The following is a 20,101-nucleotide window of genomic DNA, read 5'->3' as shown; positions in this document are numbered from 1 at the left end:
TTTTTCTCCCACACCTTTGCAAGACACGGTGGAAATTTAAGTCCCCATGAATTATGCATCCCTTATCCTTCTATAGGCACTTGACATATGTATATTGACATTCTAGTATGTTGCATTTCTTCATCATCATAGGCACCTTCTAGTCATGATTTGGTTCTAGTTATCAGATAGATGTTGCAGGTATACTATGTGAGCACAGGTGCAGTACATGTAGAAACATACTGATAGCTACTAACTGCGCTCTTCTGAATGCTGGTTTTGTGTAAAACTATCAGCCTATTGATGTATTACAGCAGGGATGAACATGGAGAAAGAAAGCAGGGGAAAATATACTGGCTCGCCACTATAAATGCCACTATTACCAAAAAAAGAAGGATAAAGCATAAAGAATTGTTGCTTGTCAATGCAGTTTGAAACCCAGTAATAGAAGATACCGAAGGTACTAAACATTCCACTTTTCTCATTTTCTTTTAAATGTACGTGTGCAAAATACCTCTTAACAGTTGTAATTATTTTCTGTTTAAACAAGTAGCTGTTATCAAAATGCTGACGTGTGATGTTTGCTCATGGTTTTAATTTATTTTATATTAGAATGTGTAAGTGAGTGTTGCAAGGTTACCATGTATCAGTCATTAAAAATCAAGTTTGATTTAAAACCAACAATGTCTTCTCTTTCTCTGCTTGCTTATCTTGCACTTCTTTGCTTTTTTACTCCTGTATTTACCACTTGCCACTTAAAGTGTGCGTGAAAACAATGCTGGAAAAATATGATTGCAAAAGCCAGATTTGCACCTTGGATGTTAATGGTATAATCCATTTTGTTTGTGTGAATATTTATCAACTAAGTTCTCATCACAGTAAATATAAATACACACACACAATATACGATATATTTTGAAGTCTTACGAGCCAGGTTGTGACAAGTATCTATTATGAGCTGGTGCTAATAATGGAAATAATACAGGAGCCATAAAACAATAGCTGGCCTCCAGCTCGGTGGGGGGCGCTCTTATTGGGAAAGGTCACCGGAAGCACGCATACCAAGCACAGGCAACAACAGAGGAGCTTCTGGGTAGCAGCCATTAACGTAAACGAAATTCAGACAACCCACACTTTGTTAATATTTGAGACCATATTTGTTTGTGTTTCGTATTACATTTATCTACCTGCGTAACATTTGATCTGATAAAGAAATGGGCAGGAGCAGGAGTCGAACTCCCCCAAGACGAGGTAAAAAACATTAGAAGTAGCTAATTTAGCTAACCGTATGATTAGCTAGCTCTGAGTTGTTCTCTCTGTTTGGAAGAAAACAAATACCCATATGAGAAGATGTTCATGAACTCGTTTTCCTTCTTTAACGCCAATTTTAAACATAAACTCGTGACTCCTGTAACATTAATACTGCCTTGGTATAAATTAACTAACTAAACATCTTCTCCAATGTAGTCATTTAAGTAACGTTAGCATAGCTCTTCAGCGCCATCGCAGCCAACGTTAAGACAGCGTTAGACAATGGTAACAGGTTTTAAACACTGTCTGATATTAAGGTGCTCTGTGTGGTGCTGACTGGGTTCAGCGGTGTGTGAGTATGTGGAGGCAGAATGTCCTGGGTCTGTGCACAACTCACTGCGGGCTTTTCACATTTCGGAAAGGACGATGGTATTCACAAGAGACAATACTGGAAAAATAGCTGCTATACAGGCTCATTGTTGTTTTTACACAGATAACGTGAACATACAGACAAACTTAAGCTACTCTCTGTCGGGTTGATGCTAGTGTTTGTATTTAGCCGCCTATTTTAAACAACCTGTGGTCCAAACTCAAGCTTTTCTGTGGCGTTTTCCACTTAATTGAAAGGTATGGTGCTTCTCTTGCCTAATTAATGGGAACAAATAGGTAGGCAAGTGTGTGTCCATATTATCACTTTCAGCCAACATCAAGACAATCCAGGATAATGCGATATTTGTTTGGTTTTATAACCCGTGCTTTTCGCTGTTTTGAGTATGTCACTAAATGCAAGTGTCAAATTAGCAGCAGTATTAAAGTCTGAAAAGCCTGAGCCGTTTGGCCCCTGCAATTGTACCAGGACTCTGTACGGGCCAGTATATGTGGTCAAATATCACAGATTGGTGGCTGTTTCAATAATCCTTATTTGTGCACCCCTGTTTACCATCTGAGGCAATGGCTGCTCATTATTATCATCTTGTGTCAGGGTTGTCTGGCTTCAAAGACTGGCTGTTGTGGTTGTTTTGGGTTAATATCATTATTCTGACACTATCATGTGAAAGAATTTGATACTCAGCGACATTCTTGTCACAACGTCCTCAACCCAAACATGTTTTTTTTAAGGAACAGTAGCTGAGAACAGAGAACATCAGCTGTATGCTAATGTGTTCTTGGATATGTTGTGGGCCATGGGTTTTTCCTGAAGTGATCAAAAGTTAAAGATTAAAGGGAAACAATATTGGGAATCCTATCAATGATAAGAATGATATACCTGAACAACACTTTGGGAGTTTCAGAGCATGTTACTTCATTTTCTGAAGTCTTTCAGAAGTAATCCCATTGCCTTGTGGCACACATTTGAATTCTGCCCATGTTTGTGAAAGAAAACTGTGCATACAACACTAAAATAGGACTCACATGGTGCCAGTGACATTTTTACATATAGTATAATGTATATAACATATGTTGTAATGTGCAACGAGGTAAAGAACATTTCTTAAAAGAAGAATGTTAGTGTATGGATGTCAATATTCCCTGTTTAAATTTTTCCACTTTACAGCCAATGTCATGATCTTATTTCCACCTTTCCTGCAGAGAGAAGACGTTCCCGCTCTACGTCACGGGATCGTGAGCGAAGGCGAAGGGAGAGGGATCGTTCTCGTTCTCGAGATCGGGACCGTGACAGGCGCAGAAGTCGCTCCCGATCTCCTCACAGGAGGCGTTCGAGGTGAGTTTTCCAAAGTCATGAATAGCGTTTCTCTTTGTTGCTGTATCTAGTTGCCTTTTTAGGTTTATGACATTGATCAGTGCAATGTTATTTTTTTACTTTGAGAGTAATAGATGAAGCTATGTTGTTTGTGGACAAAGGTTATTAACAAACCAGATGTTTTCCAGGGAGTGTTTTTGCCTCCAGTACAAGTTTTGAGGTGTTCCCCCTGCAGAAGCAAATGGTGCACTGTGAATTTATGGTTCTCTTCACCGTTTCTGGACAATCATATTTATCTGCAGCCAAAATAGGTTTAAACAAACCATGAACAACATGAATCACTGTAGTTTCAGGCATTTCTGCCCTCAGTAGTTGTGATAACCCGTCTTGCAGCCATCTGTGTGTTCCCTCTGCAGGTCTCCTGCTAGACGTCATCGCTCCTCCTCCCTCTCTCCTATGAGACAGAAAGACAGACGTGATGATGAACGCAAAGATGCTAAGGATAAGGCAGCAAAGCCCATTCAGATTTCAGGTATTATGAATAATGTAGACACCTTCTAAAATCACATAATTTAAGCATCAAATTCAGCTTTTGGTGTTTATGGGTTTTTCAAGTGCAACATTTAAATTTTTGTCAAAATTCAATGCCATCATTTTTTAACAGCGGAGGACATGCAGGGCAAAACTGAGGAGGAAATTGAGATGATGAAAATGATGGGATTTGGCTCCTTTGATACTACCAAGGTGAGAATACAGGGGTGTCCTATGTTTTGCAGCCACAAGGAGGTGCAGTTTATTTCAGATAAAGTTCATTGCATTCTCCAGCTAAACTGAAGAGAGGTGCATGTGTATTTGTTTCTGCGAGCCTATCAAATGCACCAATGTGTCCATTGTGATATGAATTTCCATAAACACAGCATGAACAGCACAGTTGATAGAACCAGTTGCCATGACACAATGTAGATGTTGTTGCTTGATCTAACTGATACCTCATTGATATCTGCTTCCTTTCTAATTGTTTTGGACCTGTGATGATGGTCATTTCTCTCTTGCAATATTTATTCTGATCACTGACCATAAAAACACAGAAAACTGTAAAAATCTAACTTGAGAAAAGCTTCTACTGGACTATGAGCCAGAGGTTTGGGGCTGAAATCACACTTATTTGTGTTATTTGTTTGCAGCTTCTTGACAGCAAAAGCCTTCTAGCTGTGGATTGACAGCAGCTGGAAGGTTGTCACAGTGAAGCAGCTGCAGGCATATGAATTTAAAGGAAATATTGAGTTAGCCAGTGAAGGCTAATGCATTTGTTATTAGAAAAGTTGCAGTAGATGTTTTTGCACTCTTTAGTCCATGGATCAAAACAGTTCAGTACTATAAAATGCATATTGGATATTAAGAACTTTCTCATTAGTTTTATCCCTTTAAAAAAATTCTGTCACAGTTTTATGTAAGTAAATGTAACAAGTAAATAAAGCATAATTGTGCAGTATTTGTTTTATCTAGTTCAGCCCTGCTTTTTAAGTGGTGTGTTTGCTGTAGTTAATTTTGAAAGGTTTACCAAGGCTTAGACAGCTTCTTAACTATCGTAGCTAATTAGTTTTATAAATAAAAGGTGCAATGGAAGTTGAGCAGACAACATTTCCTAATTAATCTGACTTTAGACTCGAACTTTGAATTGTGATGTTTGATGTGATGAATTTGTGGTCTTTTATTTGTGATGTGTGAGATGCAGTAACATTGTTTTCAAACAGGGGAGGAAAACAGATGGATCAGTAAATGCATATGCTGTCAATGTGTCCATGAAGAGAAAATACAGGTACGTCACCAACAATAAAAAAAAAAAATAAATAAATAAAAAAAACTGTTTCTAATAGTACAGAGCTGTTTGTGGGTCGTGCAGCTTTACAACAATGTAGTACACCGCCAGAGACATTTTTTTTGTAAAGGTTTCATACGTCCCTGTTTTATTTATCTGGTGATCCTTTTGAAGTTATTGTGTGAAACCCAGTTGTTGCTCAGGTTTCTGAGTTAAAGCGTCAACTTTTCAGACCCCTCACAGTGAGCACTCTCAGCATCAACCACTGTTATTGTAGCCAATCACCTCTGCAGGTGTTTCTATGCAGAGATCCCAGGTCTCCCATTGGTGCTCGATGATGTAATCTGCAAGTGTTGCGAGGGTAACAGTGATGCAATGTTTTCTTATATATTTATTTATTTTTTTAGGCAGTACATGAACAGAAAAGGTGGATTCAACAGGCCACTGGACTTCATTGCCTGAAAGTATCAGCGACTCGTTGTGATACTCAAGAAGGTTACCCCTGTCCTCCCTTCACAGTGGATGATATTGTGCTTTTTCCTGTTACCTCCAACTTGTTTTGTGTGATCCAACAATTCTGTATATACCTTTTTACCAGTAAACGGATACATTTAAATAGTAGTGTTTGCAGTAAGCCACAGCTGAGTATTGAGAGGAGACCGTGTGGACAAATTGCATGGAGCTTTATGTTTTTGAAGTGGATGGTGTTTTATTTGAAATAAAAGCTTTTCAAAGTGTGGTTGTATATATCTTTTTAAAATCAACCACGTCTGCCTTAATCTGCAAGCACATTTTCTAATAGGTTAATATTAATGCCTTTATACTGTGACATTTAACATTTGTAAAGGTGATCACAGTATTACATAGTCAGTGCAACAGGCTCTTTAAGTCTCACCCATCGTTCACCCAGGTGGTACTTGGGTATGTATTCCTGTGCAGCCAAGTTTAATTCAGTTTGGTGTTCACTGTAAGTGTGTGCCATGAGCTGGTTTCCTATTCAAGGGTTAAATCTAGTCCAAGGTGAAGGATGTTTTTCAGTACATAAATCCGTTCCACATTATTCAAGGTCCAGTCCTGGTTTGTGCGGATCAATTGACGCTCCATCTGTATCATTTTGAAGTCATGTTTCTGAACGCCGTGGACGCGCGCCTGCGCAGATAGACGCTTTGTGATAGGAGAAACAAGAGACGAATAGTGAGTGAGCATGTGAATCTGGCCAATCACCGATCAAGAAATAGGACAAACAACACCACGGGAGCCAATCGTTGCTATACACCGCGAAGCAGCATGGCAGAGGGGCGTGTCCTCTGTCACCAGCGGGTGTTGTCACTTCAGCTCGTGGGCGCAGCGGCCAATAGAAAGCAAGTTTGTCAGAAAACAACCAATCATAGCGCGGGAGTGTGTACTGCAGAAACAGCGGCCATTGCGGCTCCGTGTAATGCGTGTTTTTGTACGTGAATTAGAACCAAAATGGCGGAAGAAGGCCCTCAGTGGCAGTCTGTGCCGGCCCCTTCCTGTGATTGACGGCTTAAGCGCCCAATAGCGGCTTGATTTGGTATGTCCAGTGCCCAATTATATCGCAGTACACAGAAGCTTTGTGGTAAAGTACAGTAGTTAGCCGTGGTCCAGATCAACAAGCCACTATTTTGGCAGCAGTTTGATAAACACTCACTGCTCCTTTAGCTGATGTCAGTCGCTATCTGCATTTCCAGCGAGACGTATCAGGCGTGATTAGAGACAAACCAGCACAAAATTAGCCACACAGCCCCGAACCGATACGGTTGGATGACATCGTCGGTTGAACTTTAAGACAGCTAGCTTGTTTTTCTTTCTGTTTCACACCAGGCAGGTCTGTGACCGCTGACAAGACACCTACGGTCTTGTCTTTCGATTGCCTCAATTTTTACACTAATCAACCGGGCTAGCAAGAAGTTTTCATCGTTATTATTCAGGCAACTTGTCTATAGCGCTAACATTAGCCAACTTATTTTTTCCCCAAACAGAACATATACTGAATACTCGACTTATTTTTATATGTCAGTCTTCGTTTTGTTTTTGTCAACAAGCCGCTTCTTTCGAAGAACTACCTACAGCTAAAGCGAACAATATTTGGTTAACAATTTGCTTTTAAAAGGGGGGCGCCAGGCTTGACTAGCCAGCTAACAACAAACCCTGACCTGAACCATTTTAACAGTCATTAAGGGCGAAAACTGTTGTGCTCCTAAAAGTGACTGGTGCTGTATTCATGACCTTTAACTTTTAAATAGCCCGTTTGACACGCTGCAGGAGCAACTCTCGCCTTTTCAAATCATCAGTGACAGAGCGGCCACCTGAGTGTGTTCAGAGCAGAGTCAGTGGTAGGACCTGGAGCGGGTTGTGTACAGCCACGGAATCCCTCATCGGATTGTTATATTATCAGTGTTATTGTTGAAAATGGCGGCGATCGGAATGGTGCAGATGTTGATCGAAGCAGCCGAGTACCTTGATCGCAGGGAACGAGGTAAAGTATAATTGTATTGTTTACGATGGTTTGTTTTATTTGTGAAAAATTACTCGACACCCATCCCCCTCAAACCACGCTAATTTATGCACCTGTCATTTTGAAGCCTGTTTAAATCCTGTACCTGCTCTTTATTGTTTTACATCAAGTAATCGGGCCATGCATTCAATTTCTTAAGGTTATCTTATTTTGCACAGCAGCAGCACTTACAGCAGAATTCATCGCCTACCAAAAAATAGGAGCTATTCAATATTCAGACATTTGTTTAGGCTATAATGCAATAATGCAATGTGCAAACACACACATGCATTTGCTTTTCTGAAAATAAAAGAATGAATGCATATGTGGCAGATGCAGTCAGATGTGCAGGGGGACATTGTTTTCATGGCCCCTCCTTTCCTTCTGTTGTGGTTTGCTAGTGGGGTTTATTCCAGTTCAAGATGACATCATTGTCCAGGCTGAGGGGAGAAAATACTGTATAAATATACTGCATGAATTCCATTCATTTCATGCCGACCCTTGAGCACAAGACATTGCTACTGAATGCCAAGAGGATCAAGATCAAAAGTGGCATATTTTGCAGTCTTGCTACACCCGGTTTGATTTCATTTCACTGTGGTGCGGTAACACTGTATTTTGCATTGCCAGATAGCAGGACATGTGACCACTATGTTGTTGATTTTCTTGCAGAAGCAGAACACGGCTATGCCTCCATGCCACCCTTCATCAGCAGTCGAGAGAGGGAAAGCTTGAAAAGGAAAAGCAAAAGCAAGAAAAACACAAGTAGCAGGTAAAGGCTTTTCAGCTCCTTGTGTCCAAAAACCACACACTTAATTGTTCATCAGCTCAGCAACAAGCCACCCATCACATCCTCTCTCCAAGTGTGCCCCCACAGAGTGCAGCAGGGTTAATCCATTGCTGCCACATTGGTGTTTGTTTTTCATATCTGAGGTAAACTGGCAGTGTGACCTGGATTTCACACGTTAAATGTCTGGTCGAGCTGCACAGAAGTTATTACTTTTAATTTTGATACGCTGTTTTGTTTTGGATTTAAACATTTTTGAAATTGTGTCATTAAGGTTAATTTCACACAAAGGCTTACAAATTGGTCAATGGCCTAGTGATCAAAGCATGTAGGGTTTATAATCAAACATTTAAATATACAGCACTCAAATCTTTTAGGTTTTGGAGACTTAGTGTCTTTGCATCACATCTGGAAATATGTGATGAACCTTTTCTTCCAAGTACCAAGTCCCTCACTCTGCCTTTGTCAATATATGCATAATTAATTCTCAATTGGTTCAGGTGCTACCAAAATTGAGCCACAGAAAGTCAGCAGCACCTGTACATGGAGGTATTCTTAGAGAACTTAAACCAGTGTGAAAAGTCTCCCTCTGTTCTAACCCCAACCATTTGTTTTGGAGGAAATGTAGCTCTGTAGGTTAAAGACTGAAACAGTCAGCTTATAGAGGTTGTTAACCCAGACAGCAAAGATTCAAAAGCCTGACAGGTAATCTGTTTACAGCACTGGCATACTGTACGCACAGGCCAGTTTAGGTATTTAGAGGACAGTGTATAACTGGCTGTGTTACGCACTGCGCAGTGAGTGTGCATATCACAAAAAAAATCACAATGCAGAAATCTGGCACATCTCTGCTAACACCTAATTCTCCTCCTGCCTAATGGCTAATTTATTCATTCTCATATTCATATTCATACCTCTACAGAGAAGGTCCTTTGGCATTAAGAGCTGTGCCTGTATGTTTTTTGTGTGAGTTGGTATAAGGTCATGATTAGACTTCCCATTGTCTTCTGTAAAGCTTGACTGACAGCAGCAAACATCAGTCTGTCTGAAAGGCCACTTGCTAAGGCACACTGGGTCAGTCAAGGTGACTGCAGAAGACATTTGAGTGAGGGGGCAGCTCCTGCCAGCTCCGGTCACCTCAGTGCACACTACTGCACACACAAACAGAGTCTGTAACCTGAATTCCATAAATCAATCTTATGGAAACAGATTAATGTTGCATCAACACCCCACAGATCAATGTGCACTCTGTGATTAGATTGCAGTTTGGCTTCATGACCCCGTGCAGGAGGATATATAGACATTCTGTATTTGTGTGGTGAGGTGGAGTCAGTGCAAAATGTACAGTCACGAAGCAGTTGTGAAGTTCTTTTGAAAATAAGGCGTCTGAGTGTATCGATTGTTTTGCTGAAGAGGATGATGTACACTCACTGAGCACTTTATTAGGAACACCTGATCACCTCATGCAGTTTTCCAATCAGCCAATCATATTTCAGCAGTGCATAAAGTCCTGCAGCTGCAGATCAGGTCAGGAGCTTCAGTTAACGCTCACATCAAATATCAGAATGGGGGAAAATGCAAGATCAAGTCTATTTATATACACACGAAAAACCAGTAAAAACACATAATTAGTGCAAAAACATAGTTTTATTTTTGGGTGAGGTGGAGAAGTTGGTATGTCAGTATAGAGGGGATGTAATAAAGGCAGATGTAAAAATGTTAATATATGCAGTGACATTGTTTCTTCCTGATCCTGTTTCTTCGGTAGACACATCATTGGCATATTGCTGCCATCCATCGTTCACCACAAAGATAAAAATGTGGAGGATTAAACGGGCGATGGTCAATAACACTGCCCAGTGTGTGTAGACCCACTCAGTTAATTTGTATTATACCATAAATGCCACGTTAAGTGGGAAGCAGCAATGACATGCTGCAGATGTAGAGCAGAGTGGCAGCCGGTCACACACTGCACAGCGGCCCATTCAGATTGATTGTATACTTACTCAAACCCACATCAGGTATGTTGGCCATTAAGGCACAGTAGTCCACAGTGTCCGTCACCCACCCCCCAGTGGAATGGATGTCTTCCTCTGCCAGTCTGATGTGTGGAAATGTGCGTGCAGAGCACATGTGGTGAGGAATATAAATAGGTTTATATATAGCCTTCTAACCACATGTAACCCAATGTATATGCAGTACATCCAATTTACACTGCTGTACACAGGCTCTACAGCACGCTACATGTTGTGTATGTACACTCACCAGCCCTGTTTACACTGTTTACATCAGAAGCTTGAACTGACTCTTATATATTTCTTTACCCTCATCTCTAACCTGGTGTTTTGTATTGATTTGATCAGACTCGATTACTTTACAATTGGCTGCCATCACCTGATCGATTAGCATATTTGATGAAGGGGAAGACATCTTACACATGGGAAAATGGAGTTACTACATCCAGTGGCTCTGTGCATTAACGGTGTCACTTTGCCTCAAACAAAGTGCTTGATGAGATTGTTGACTTTTGGAAGTTGGAGGGGCTGTGTCCGACACCTTTGTTTTTTTAGCTTTCTGAAACCAAATATTTGGCAAACACACCTACTTGGTGCAGTGTTGTCCATGTGTGCAAAGGTGAAAAGTCTTAAGTTCCCTTTTTTCATCACTTTTCATGTTTACAAACAAGTGCAGCATCATGAATGCCTTGAAGTCTGCGCCACTGTCGCCATTTGAGCCATTATCACATCCGGCCCCTCTCTGTGATGGCCGGCCTGTTGAGTGTGGCACTTAATAACAGCTACAAACATTTCTGATGTGGCTCCACGACACACTATGCAAACTAATTTTGTTTGAAGAATAATACAGTGACTGATACCTGGATGGTATCTGTATCCAGTGTATAGAGGACATGAGGTGAAGCATGTAAATAGGCACATAAATGAGTCTATGTACAAGCCTGTAAACAGTGTTTATCCAGCTGTATTAACCTCAGAGCTAATGTCACAGGACGTCTACACACAGAGCCCCTTTCTTCACTATCTACATCTCACTGTGTCAACTGCAACTAAGTTATTTTCCTTATCGGTGAATCAGTTGATCATTTTTTCAGGTAATTGTTTGGTTTCTATAGTTTTTAAGAACATAGTGAACAGAGTCCGACTCATGTCTTCACATATCCTGTTTATTCTGACCGAACTGTCCAAAACCCTGTGATGTAAAACAGCAACGCGTCCTCACACAGGAGGAGCTGCAACCAGCCAAAGTCTGACATTTTTACCTGATAAAGGACCTAAACAATCATTTGATTATCAAAATGGCTGCGGATTTCTGTCAGTTGATTGATTGATTAAATGACTAATCGCTTCAGCTCCTTTCAGAATTTAATTTGAGAAATCAAAGTAATTACATTCATCTAACTCGTTAGTGGACTTGATACCAGGAAGAGATTTTTGTTTCATATGAGGATCAACTAGAACTGCGACAATTAGGTGATTGACTGATGAAACTGATGCATGGCAGCTGTTTTCATAATCGACTAATTGTTTAAGTCATTTTCAAGCAAACATTTTCTGCCTTCCTCTGTTTGATATCATTGTAAACTGAATATCCTGTAGTTTTTGGACTTTCCAAACAAGACTGTGAGAAACGATAATGGATACTTTTCAGGTATTTTATCGAATGAATCGAGAAAACAATCAGCAAATGAATTAATAGTAAAAATAATTATTAGTTGCTCTACCTATGTAGGAAATACTGCCTTTAAAAGTGCTGCTACTCAAACAATTGTTGACCAGGATAATGTCTGTCAGGCTTGACAATGTTGTCAATGACAGTGACATGTTTGCAGTGATCGTTCATTTCCACCATTACACTAAAAGCCACAGGATGTGAAGCACTGCGAGAACGTACCTGCGTCCAGCTCATGTCTGAATGTGCTTACCTGGCACTACATATTTAGACATGCTTAGTAAAGAAAACGTGGGCCTAGCTTAGCATGTCATGTAGACGACTAGCTGCTGCAGGTTTCTCCCTGTTTCCAGTCATTAAACCTTTCAGCACACCAGCCTTTACAGGTCACTGTTGTTTAACTGGGAGGTTAGGTTAATCTGCAGCAACTGCATCATCAGCTGCCAGCACTTCATCAGCCATTACTCATTACTGCTACAGGCAGCAGAGCCACACTTGTTATTAATAAGGCTTTCTGCACAGCCGAGATGATTTGATATGGTCTGGTATGATATTGGCTCCTGATCACAAACAGGCAGACCAGCACAGAGACTGAGTGAATTTGCCTCTTGGGGCGGGGGGTTGATTTCTGCCAGAGAAGAGTGGATCATTAGTTGATCGGCCATGATATTTTGATTTTTTGATTTTCGCTGCTGTTGAGACTGTGGTGAAATGTAGGGCAGGCAGCCATGTATGTATGTGAAGTCATTTCACCCAGTATGTGCAAGCTCCACCAGTTTCTGTTTTTTTTTTTTTTTGTTTTTTTTTTCCCTGTGGCATGGATGTGTGAATAGTGGGGGAGGGGAGTCACCATGTTTCTGGTGTGTATGTGTGCATGTGTGTCAGTAGTAGTGACTCCTCCCTCCCCCTCATCTCTCTCTCTCTCTCTCTCTCTCTCTCTCTCTCTCTCTCTCTCTCTCTCTCTCTCTCTCTCTCTCTCTCTCTCTCTCTCTCCTTGCGTTTCCTTGCTCTCCTCGCTCTCCTCCACCCCTACGTGTCTTTCCAGTTCTTGGCAGGCAGTGGAGAGCACTAGCTCCTCCATTACATAGATGGAGAGTCCCCCACCCCCCATCTCCACTACAGTGCACTATAGAAACCATACACTGATCTATCCATCCCTTTTACACAGGCAGATGGAGGCTTGAGAGAGAGAGAGGGAGAGGATGGTAATGAGACCAAAACCCCAGGATGAGAATAGTCATTTTCTGAATTACTGGTCAGACGAGTGATTGTGAAAACGTACTGATCTGTGCTGCTGTGCTGGTGTCATTATTCCCATCACTGAAAATCAGATTGTTCTCACCAGCTCCACTTATGTGGAGGAGAAACTGAAAATGAACTGTAGAATTAATATTGAAGCTTACAGACCAACTTCCCAGTTCAACTTTGACCCTCTGTGCTTTCTGTAGATGTGAGCGCACAATTTTGGTCTGAGTGACATTTCCGTGGTGCTGGAAATGGTTTAGATATCATCTAATGCCTACACTGTCGGCTCCTTTAAAACCTGTCTGACGTCTGCTTTTGTTCCCAGATGTTATCACTTAGTTTGGTGAGTAAAATCTCATCATAACGAACAGAGATTATGGACAAAACTATGAAAATAACTTCCAGTCAGACCCTGGATTTATCTGCCCAACATGCTGCATACGATCTTTCAGGTCTGAGGTGATTTAGAAGCAGTGTCACCGTCACTGACAAGTTGATTTCTTCACTGTAAAATGTTTGAAAAATATTGCAATTATCGAATTTATTGTTATAAGACTTTTTTTTTTAATTATTATTTTTTTGGGCTTTTTATGCCTTTATTATAGCTTAGTGGAGACTGACAGGAAAGGGGGTAGAGAGAGGGGAATGACATGCAGGAAAGAGTTGGACCGGTCGGGAGTCAAACCGGTGACTGCCTGCTAAGAGCATCTTACGCTCAACATGGTACGCGCCCTAACCACTCGACTACCAGGCCGCCCGTTATAAGACTTTTTAAACTCCAAAGATTTGGTATCGGCCTTAAAACTCGAATGTTGTTTGTTTGATCTTATCTGTCGATTCTTTATTTCCTAACTAATCTAATCATTAGTCAGTCTCAGCTGTATCTTGTCCTGTCAGGGGTGTGTTAGGTAGTATAAGGGCAGAGGGTAATCTGACTTGGGCGGGGGGTGGGAGGTGTCCCACAGCCTGAAATCTGGCCTGAATAAGTGGGATCATTTCCCTGTGAGCGCTGTCATGTCACCAGCGGCTGTCTGCCCTGCACAGGAACGTACAGTGGCTAGAGGGGGCAGAGTGAGAAAGAGGGCACCCAAAGAGACGAGCTGAAATAAGACGATACCCCCACAGTGCCCCCCACACATACACACACACTGTGTGTGTGTGTGTGTGTGTGTGTGTAGGTGTGGTGACAGCCTTGGGCCTATCCGGGCTGAAGGTGCACAGGCTATTTTGGGATCTGGGGGGGGGGGGCATGGGGTCAGGTGGAGGTAGAGGAGAGTTCAGCACCACAGAGTGAATCTTCTTCTGCCCCTCCACCCATATCACCACCCACCATCCCCTTTTCACACAGGTCAGACGAACACATTCCTTCCAAAAACTACACATGACCCCGTTTCTTCATCCTCACCGTGCGTGCGTGCGTGCGTGCATCGCTTTAACACTGCAGTACAGGAGTCACACTGGCCACTAGCACACTTCTATCGCTCGGTTTACCCTCAGTACTGTGTCCTCCCCCACCCCCAGCCTGCTCAGTACATGCACAATGGATAATCAGGCAATATGAAGGGGTATAGTCCAGTCCCCCCCGGCTCCCGCCTCTTGTTTCTGGTTACTGTTACTATGTTTACTCCCCGTCTCCTTGTCACGTATCTGAGTGTGGTCCTTTTAAAAAAAAAAAAAACAAGTTTCCTCTGCAGAAGAAGCCTCGGGCATCAGAATACCCAGTCTTTTCCTCTTATTCCTAGAATCTCATTTTGTCATCCGCTCTGGCTGCTCATAAACTCCCACACAGCCTCTTCTCTCTCGCTCTCACTCCCCTGCAGTAAGGCCTTGGACTGCAGTGATGGCACTCACAGAGGGGAAGTCTTACCCTGTTCAATCACTGACTGTGTTATTATGTGTGCTGTCATTTTCTCATGTGTTTTGTTTTATCTCCGCAGGTCTACGCACAATGAAATGGAAAAAAACAGGTATGTAAAATTTTATGTGTGTGTCTGTGTGTGTTTGTGTGCTGTTCTTCAATTCATAAGGAAACCAGCTCACACCACCAGAGCCCCCTCCCCACTGTCACCATGGAAGTGTGTGTAAATCATGGTTTGTCAATGGAAAATGTTTCCTCAGATCAGATTGTTAAGAAACATTGTTAAGTGAGTACAATCATTTTGTCAGGAATTAAGATTAAAAGGGAAAATGGAAACTTAAAAAATATACTTAAATAAATAATCTGACTTCCTGTGGAACCTGTTTTTTTTTTTTTTTTTTTTTTTTTTTTTTTTTTAATTGCATGGAAATGTACTTGAGGTAGAATTGAACTGACGCACGGGCACGCGCGCGCACACACACACACACACACACACACACACACACACACACACACACACACTTGTACTTCTATCTTTGTGAGGACACTCATTGACATAATGCATTCCCTAGCCACTTACCCTAACCTTAACCATCACAACTGAGTGCCTAACCCTGACCCTAACCTTAACCTAAACCTAATTTTAACCATAACTCTAAAACCAAGTCTTAACCCTCAAAATGTGATTTGAAGTTGTCTCAAAAAGTGAGGACACACACACACACACACACACACACACACACACACACTCACACACTCACTCACTCACTCACTCACTCACTCACTCACTCACTCACTCACTCACTCACTCACCCACCCACACTCATTTGTCTGTGCACTTGTCAGATTATGTCAGACTTCAGTTTGTCCTCAGGTAACTTGTGACAGGCAGGAGGCTTCAGCCCTTTCAGGGTCAAAGGTGTGATGTTGCTCAGGACATGCGTCAGGACCCAGGAACCTTATCAGAGTGTTAACAGCTGAGTTGAGAGTGTGGTGTTTTTATGATCCATAACATGAACAAAACACTCAATTAAAGGAGAGAACACGTTGAAAAAAAGTTTTAAAGCATATTCTTGAGTTTCAAAATGACAGAGATTAATATGTATGATAATGCTCTTGGTTCAGAGCTTAAATTGGTCTGTGCAAACAGAGCCACTGATGTCTCACTCCCTCTGAAAGTGATGAGATAAATGAGATCTCATACTTGTATCAGGTGACACACTGTGCCCTTTGGTGATTGAATGCTTTGGTTTGACACTGAGTTCATCAGTCCTTTGTTACTTTTCCTGTTTACCTCAGGGAGAGGTGGTTGTTACCTGACCGCTCCTGATCGAATGGTTAATGAGCAAAGAAGCTAAGGGGAAAAAAATCCCTCTGCAAGCGTACTCAATGGGTCAGTCAAACAAAAACTAATCAGCAGTTATTTTGATAATTGGACAATTGTTTTAAAGGAAAAATACCAGTTACTCATGTTTGGAGATTTGCTGCTTTTCTTGTTGCTTAAATAAAAAAAACAGTCTAGGTACGTCTCCTCGAGTTGTGGTAAATCGTAACAAGGATTTTTCAATGTTCTCTCACATTTTACAGAGAAAACGATTAATTGAGAAAATAATCGGTTGTATCCCCATCAGTGATGACAGCTACTGTTGGTAGACAGTGAGAGTGAGCTCTTAAATGAGCATTTCCAGAAAGACAGAGAGAGTAGTATCGTAATATAGTCTAAGATTGTCTGTTTAATCTGTTTAAACATTGAGGAAACTGATTTTCCACAGCTAATTTATCACAGACACCCTGTGGTTATTGTAACTGTATCATGTTCAGGCTTCGACGGACACACATTTTGTAGCAGGCTGTGCATGGTGAGTGAACCCGAGTAGAAATCAAGCTGCTGTTTGCCAGTTCTTCTTCAGGCTTCAGACGTTTTTAGGCCTAAATGTGAATCTTCACTTCATCACCCTCAGTGTTCCCATCTTGGAGGCTTCATTTAGCCGATACTAGCATGACATGCTCAAATCTGTGACCAAGATGTTGTCTGTTGAGTTGTAATATGGGTAATAGCGGGTTTTGACAAGGAAGAAGAATATATGGAATAAAAAAAGATATTAGCTGTGTCCTAAGTCTCTCTCTGTTTACTACAGTATACAGTGTGTACATGTATCCCGTATATAGTGCCCCCAAAAACCCTGACTCAGCAGCTGACAGTGATGATGCAAACTGACGAGTGTCCCAAGTCTTAATTTATTCCTCACTAATGAGTGAACTACTGATTGTCTATTTCTGTGGGGAGTAGTGAATGAGTGAAAGATGGAGTGATCTCAGACATGGACGATATCTTTAGCTATATTGATTGTAGACCTTTTTAAAAAAAAAAAAAAAAAAAGTGTCTAACAGTGTTACAGGAGTGAAGTGCTCTTGCAATGAAATCTAAGAGTATCTCAGGTCACACGATGTCTGTGAAATTGTCAGATACCAAAACATGGCATCAAACACTGCTCAGATTTTCTCTTCTCCTGTTCTTTTATCATTATTATGCAAACTTTGGACACATTCCTTGTAAGACTGCTTGTATATAGACAACAATTAAAGATCTCCCATGTTTTAAGACATAAAAATACTCTAAGAAACATCTGGAATGTTTTTTTCTACAAAAAGTTAAATTACCTCATTGAAAACCTCTTCCATCTACTTCAACCATAATCTATCTATGAATATGTAAATATTCCTTCACAAGTGTTACTATTAAATGCAGGATTTCTGTAAGTTTCCTACGTCACTGAAAAGTCTATTCTTAGTGTATGTGGCCTGGAGTTGCATCCTGAGCCATGATTGGCCTCCAGACTGTGATGTCACCGTCACTTGAGCAAGTTTATCTCTGCTGAAACCACAGACTCAGATGTGAGCACAGATGAACAGGCAGATGAATGTGAAAACAGCCGTCTAGTTTCAAACGCATGATTCTGTGGAGTGACGCTCAAACATCCAAGTCAAGAAACAAAAAGAGAAAACACGTTTTACTAGAAAAGTAAGGACTCAAAGACAGTGTATGTGAGTACTGAATATTTCAATAATTCATAACCTTACACAAATTACAAACCACATTTAACAAAATATTTTCACTCATGTTTCACTTTCTTGATTTATTTTATTTTATTTTATTTTATTACTATTTAATCATGTTATTATATTATATTTTTCCTGTAGCTTTCAACTAAGTCTCTTTGTCTTCATCAGTGGAAGCAGTAGTCATGGAAATGGCTTAGTACTTGTCACACCACTGAAGTTCCATATTTGAATTGCATGATGACAACTCAGTAAATTACATCCACTATGAAGACCATGAGGAAGAAAGAATGAATTTCAGCACATGCTTGGTTTTTGAAGGAAATAAGCGATGATGACTGACAGATCTCTCTCTCTCCCCCCCCCCCCAGACGGGCACATCTACGCCTGTGTTTAGAGCGCTTGAAATCCCTTGTTCCCTTGGGACCAGATGCCAACAGGCACACCACCCTCAGCCTGCTGATGAAGGCCAAAGATCACATCAAGGTACCTGCATGCATGTGTCCAGTAGTCGCCTAATGAAGAGGGCGATGTGTTGACAGCTGGGGTGGATAAGTGCGTTAGTGCTGTTTGTTGGAGTGGCTGAGATGTCTTAGCTAAGCCTCTGAGGAAACACACAAACACACAGAGTAACATTTTTTTTTGTCTTCCCACCCCACAGAGATTGGAGGAGAGCGATAGGAGAGCTCAGCACACCATGGAGCAGCTACAGCGGGAGCAGAGACACCTGAGGAGGCGTCTGGAGCAGCTGGGGGTGGAGAGGACCCGCATGGACAGTACGGGCTCCACTGTGTCCTCTGACAAGTCCGACTCTGACCAGGGTGAGACTCATACAGACATAAAACACTCACTTCTCTTCATAACATAGTTTATGGAGCAGGTACTTATGATACAGAACCTTTCTGCGTTTGTGTCTCCTCAGGATTGTATATTTGTTTTTAACTGTGTAATTCTGAGAGTGATGTGTGAAATTCTTTTAAACTTTATTTTTGTAATATATTTGTAACAATAGACGTCTTTCATGGACGAAGGCATAGTGGGAAAAGCAGCGAGAACACACATGTAATTAATGATGACTCAGTTCCACTTCAATGAGCTGCGGCACTGAGCCAGCATGCACAATGCAGAAACCTGGAGCTGACAAATTAAATAAAAATGCAGAAAAGATTTATTCATTTTTCTGTAATGACGTGTCTGCAGTGAAAAAGGCTTTTTGGAACCTGCTCCATCAGGTTAAATTACTGTGCTTTCATCTCCATCACTGCTCAGCCAGAAACATGAAAACAAACTCACTGTAATGTAGTTTTACAATATCTTTAATCAGGGTAAGCACTTGCTTAACCTTTTTATAAAACACAGTATCGATACTACTGGAGCTGAAATATTTAGTCACTTAACAGACACATTGATTGGGATTAATTGATTAGGATTCATATTTTAAGTCATTTTTCAAGCAAAAACACCAAACAGTACCTGCTCCTGCTTCAGTTCGCTGTGGTTTGGGCTGTTGCATGAAGACGTCATCTTAGAGGAAATTGCAATTTTTATTTTCTGACATTTTATAGAGTAAATGATTAGATGATTGATAATAAAAAATAATTATCCAGTTGTCCAATCAAGTTTGTGCAGTTTGTCAAGTAACTGCAACCTAAGATGCAACAAAATGTAACTATTGTTCAAAAACAACTTTATGAAGGTGAGGGTGATCTAACATGAAGAAGCATTTACCACAGCACAGTTATTCTTGTTGCCATAGTGACCCAGAATTACCTAATGCTAAATTGTAAATATCAGCATTTTCTCCCATTCTTATCACTGGGTTGTTGTGTTCCTTGTGTGGCAACAGAGGACCTGGATGTGGATGTGGAGGGGACGGACTACCTGCTGGGTGACCTAGAGTGGAGCACCAGCAGTGTGAGCGACTCAGGGGACGAGCGAGGCAGTCTGCGCAGCAGCTGTAGCGACGAGGGCTACTCCAGCGCCAGCCTGCAGCGCCTGCAGGACACTCAGGAGAGGGCCAAGCAGCTGGGCTGCAGCCTATAAACAGCACTGACCCAACACCCACCTCCTCCCCTCAGCCAATCCCGTCCCAAGATTGTCTCACCACTCCCTGGTCCCGCTCAGGCCTCACCCCTTCCCCCTCTCCCTTCCCTCCCTGCCTCCCTCTCCACCAGGACTGACCAAGTCTGAGGCCT

The 20,101-nt window shown here is 41.5% G+C and overlaps 2 protein-coding genes across 2 annotated transcripts; both read left to right on the top strand.

Moving 5' to 3' along the window:
* The first annotated feature begins 1,044 nt into the window (after positions 1-1,044).
* On the top strand, positions 1,045-5,490 carry snrnp27 (small nuclear ribonucleoprotein 27 (U4/U6.U5)). The gene is made up of 6 exons (XM_071482059.1): positions 1,045-1,230; positions 2,821-2,953; positions 3,349-3,464; positions 3,597-3,676; positions 4,687-4,751; positions 5,159-5,490. Exons 1-6 carry the CDS (start codon positions 1,194-1,196, stop codon positions 5,211-5,213), a joined length of 486 nt encoding a protein of 161 aa, XP_071338160.1. The 5' UTR covers positions 1,045-1,193; the 3' UTR covers positions 5,214-5,490.
* A 904-nt stretch (positions 5,491-6,394) lies between these two features.
* mxd1 (MAX dimerization protein 1) lies at positions 6,395-20,101 on the top strand. The gene is made up of 6 exons (XM_071482057.1): positions 6,395-7,251; positions 7,942-8,041; positions 14,926-14,955; positions 18,278-18,392; positions 18,568-18,727; positions 19,753-20,101. Exons 1-6 carry the CDS (start codon positions 7,185-7,187, stop codon positions 19,947-19,949), a joined length of 669 nt encoding a protein of 222 aa, XP_071338158.1. The 5' UTR covers positions 6,395-7,184; the 3' UTR covers positions 19,950-20,101.

The sequence above is a fragment of the Trachinotus anak genome, unplaced genomic scaffold (assembly GCF_046630095.1).
Source record: "Trachinotus anak isolate AG129_WGS33_773 ecotype Australia unplaced genomic scaffold, CSIRO_AGI_Tana_v1 ptg000008l, whole genome shotgun sequence".
NCBI lineage: Eukaryota > Metazoa > Chordata > Actinopteri > Carangiformes > Carangidae > Trachinotus > Trachinotus anak.
Note: the sequence above shows the minus strand (reverse complement) of the source record. Positions and strands in the feature narration are given on the sequence as shown.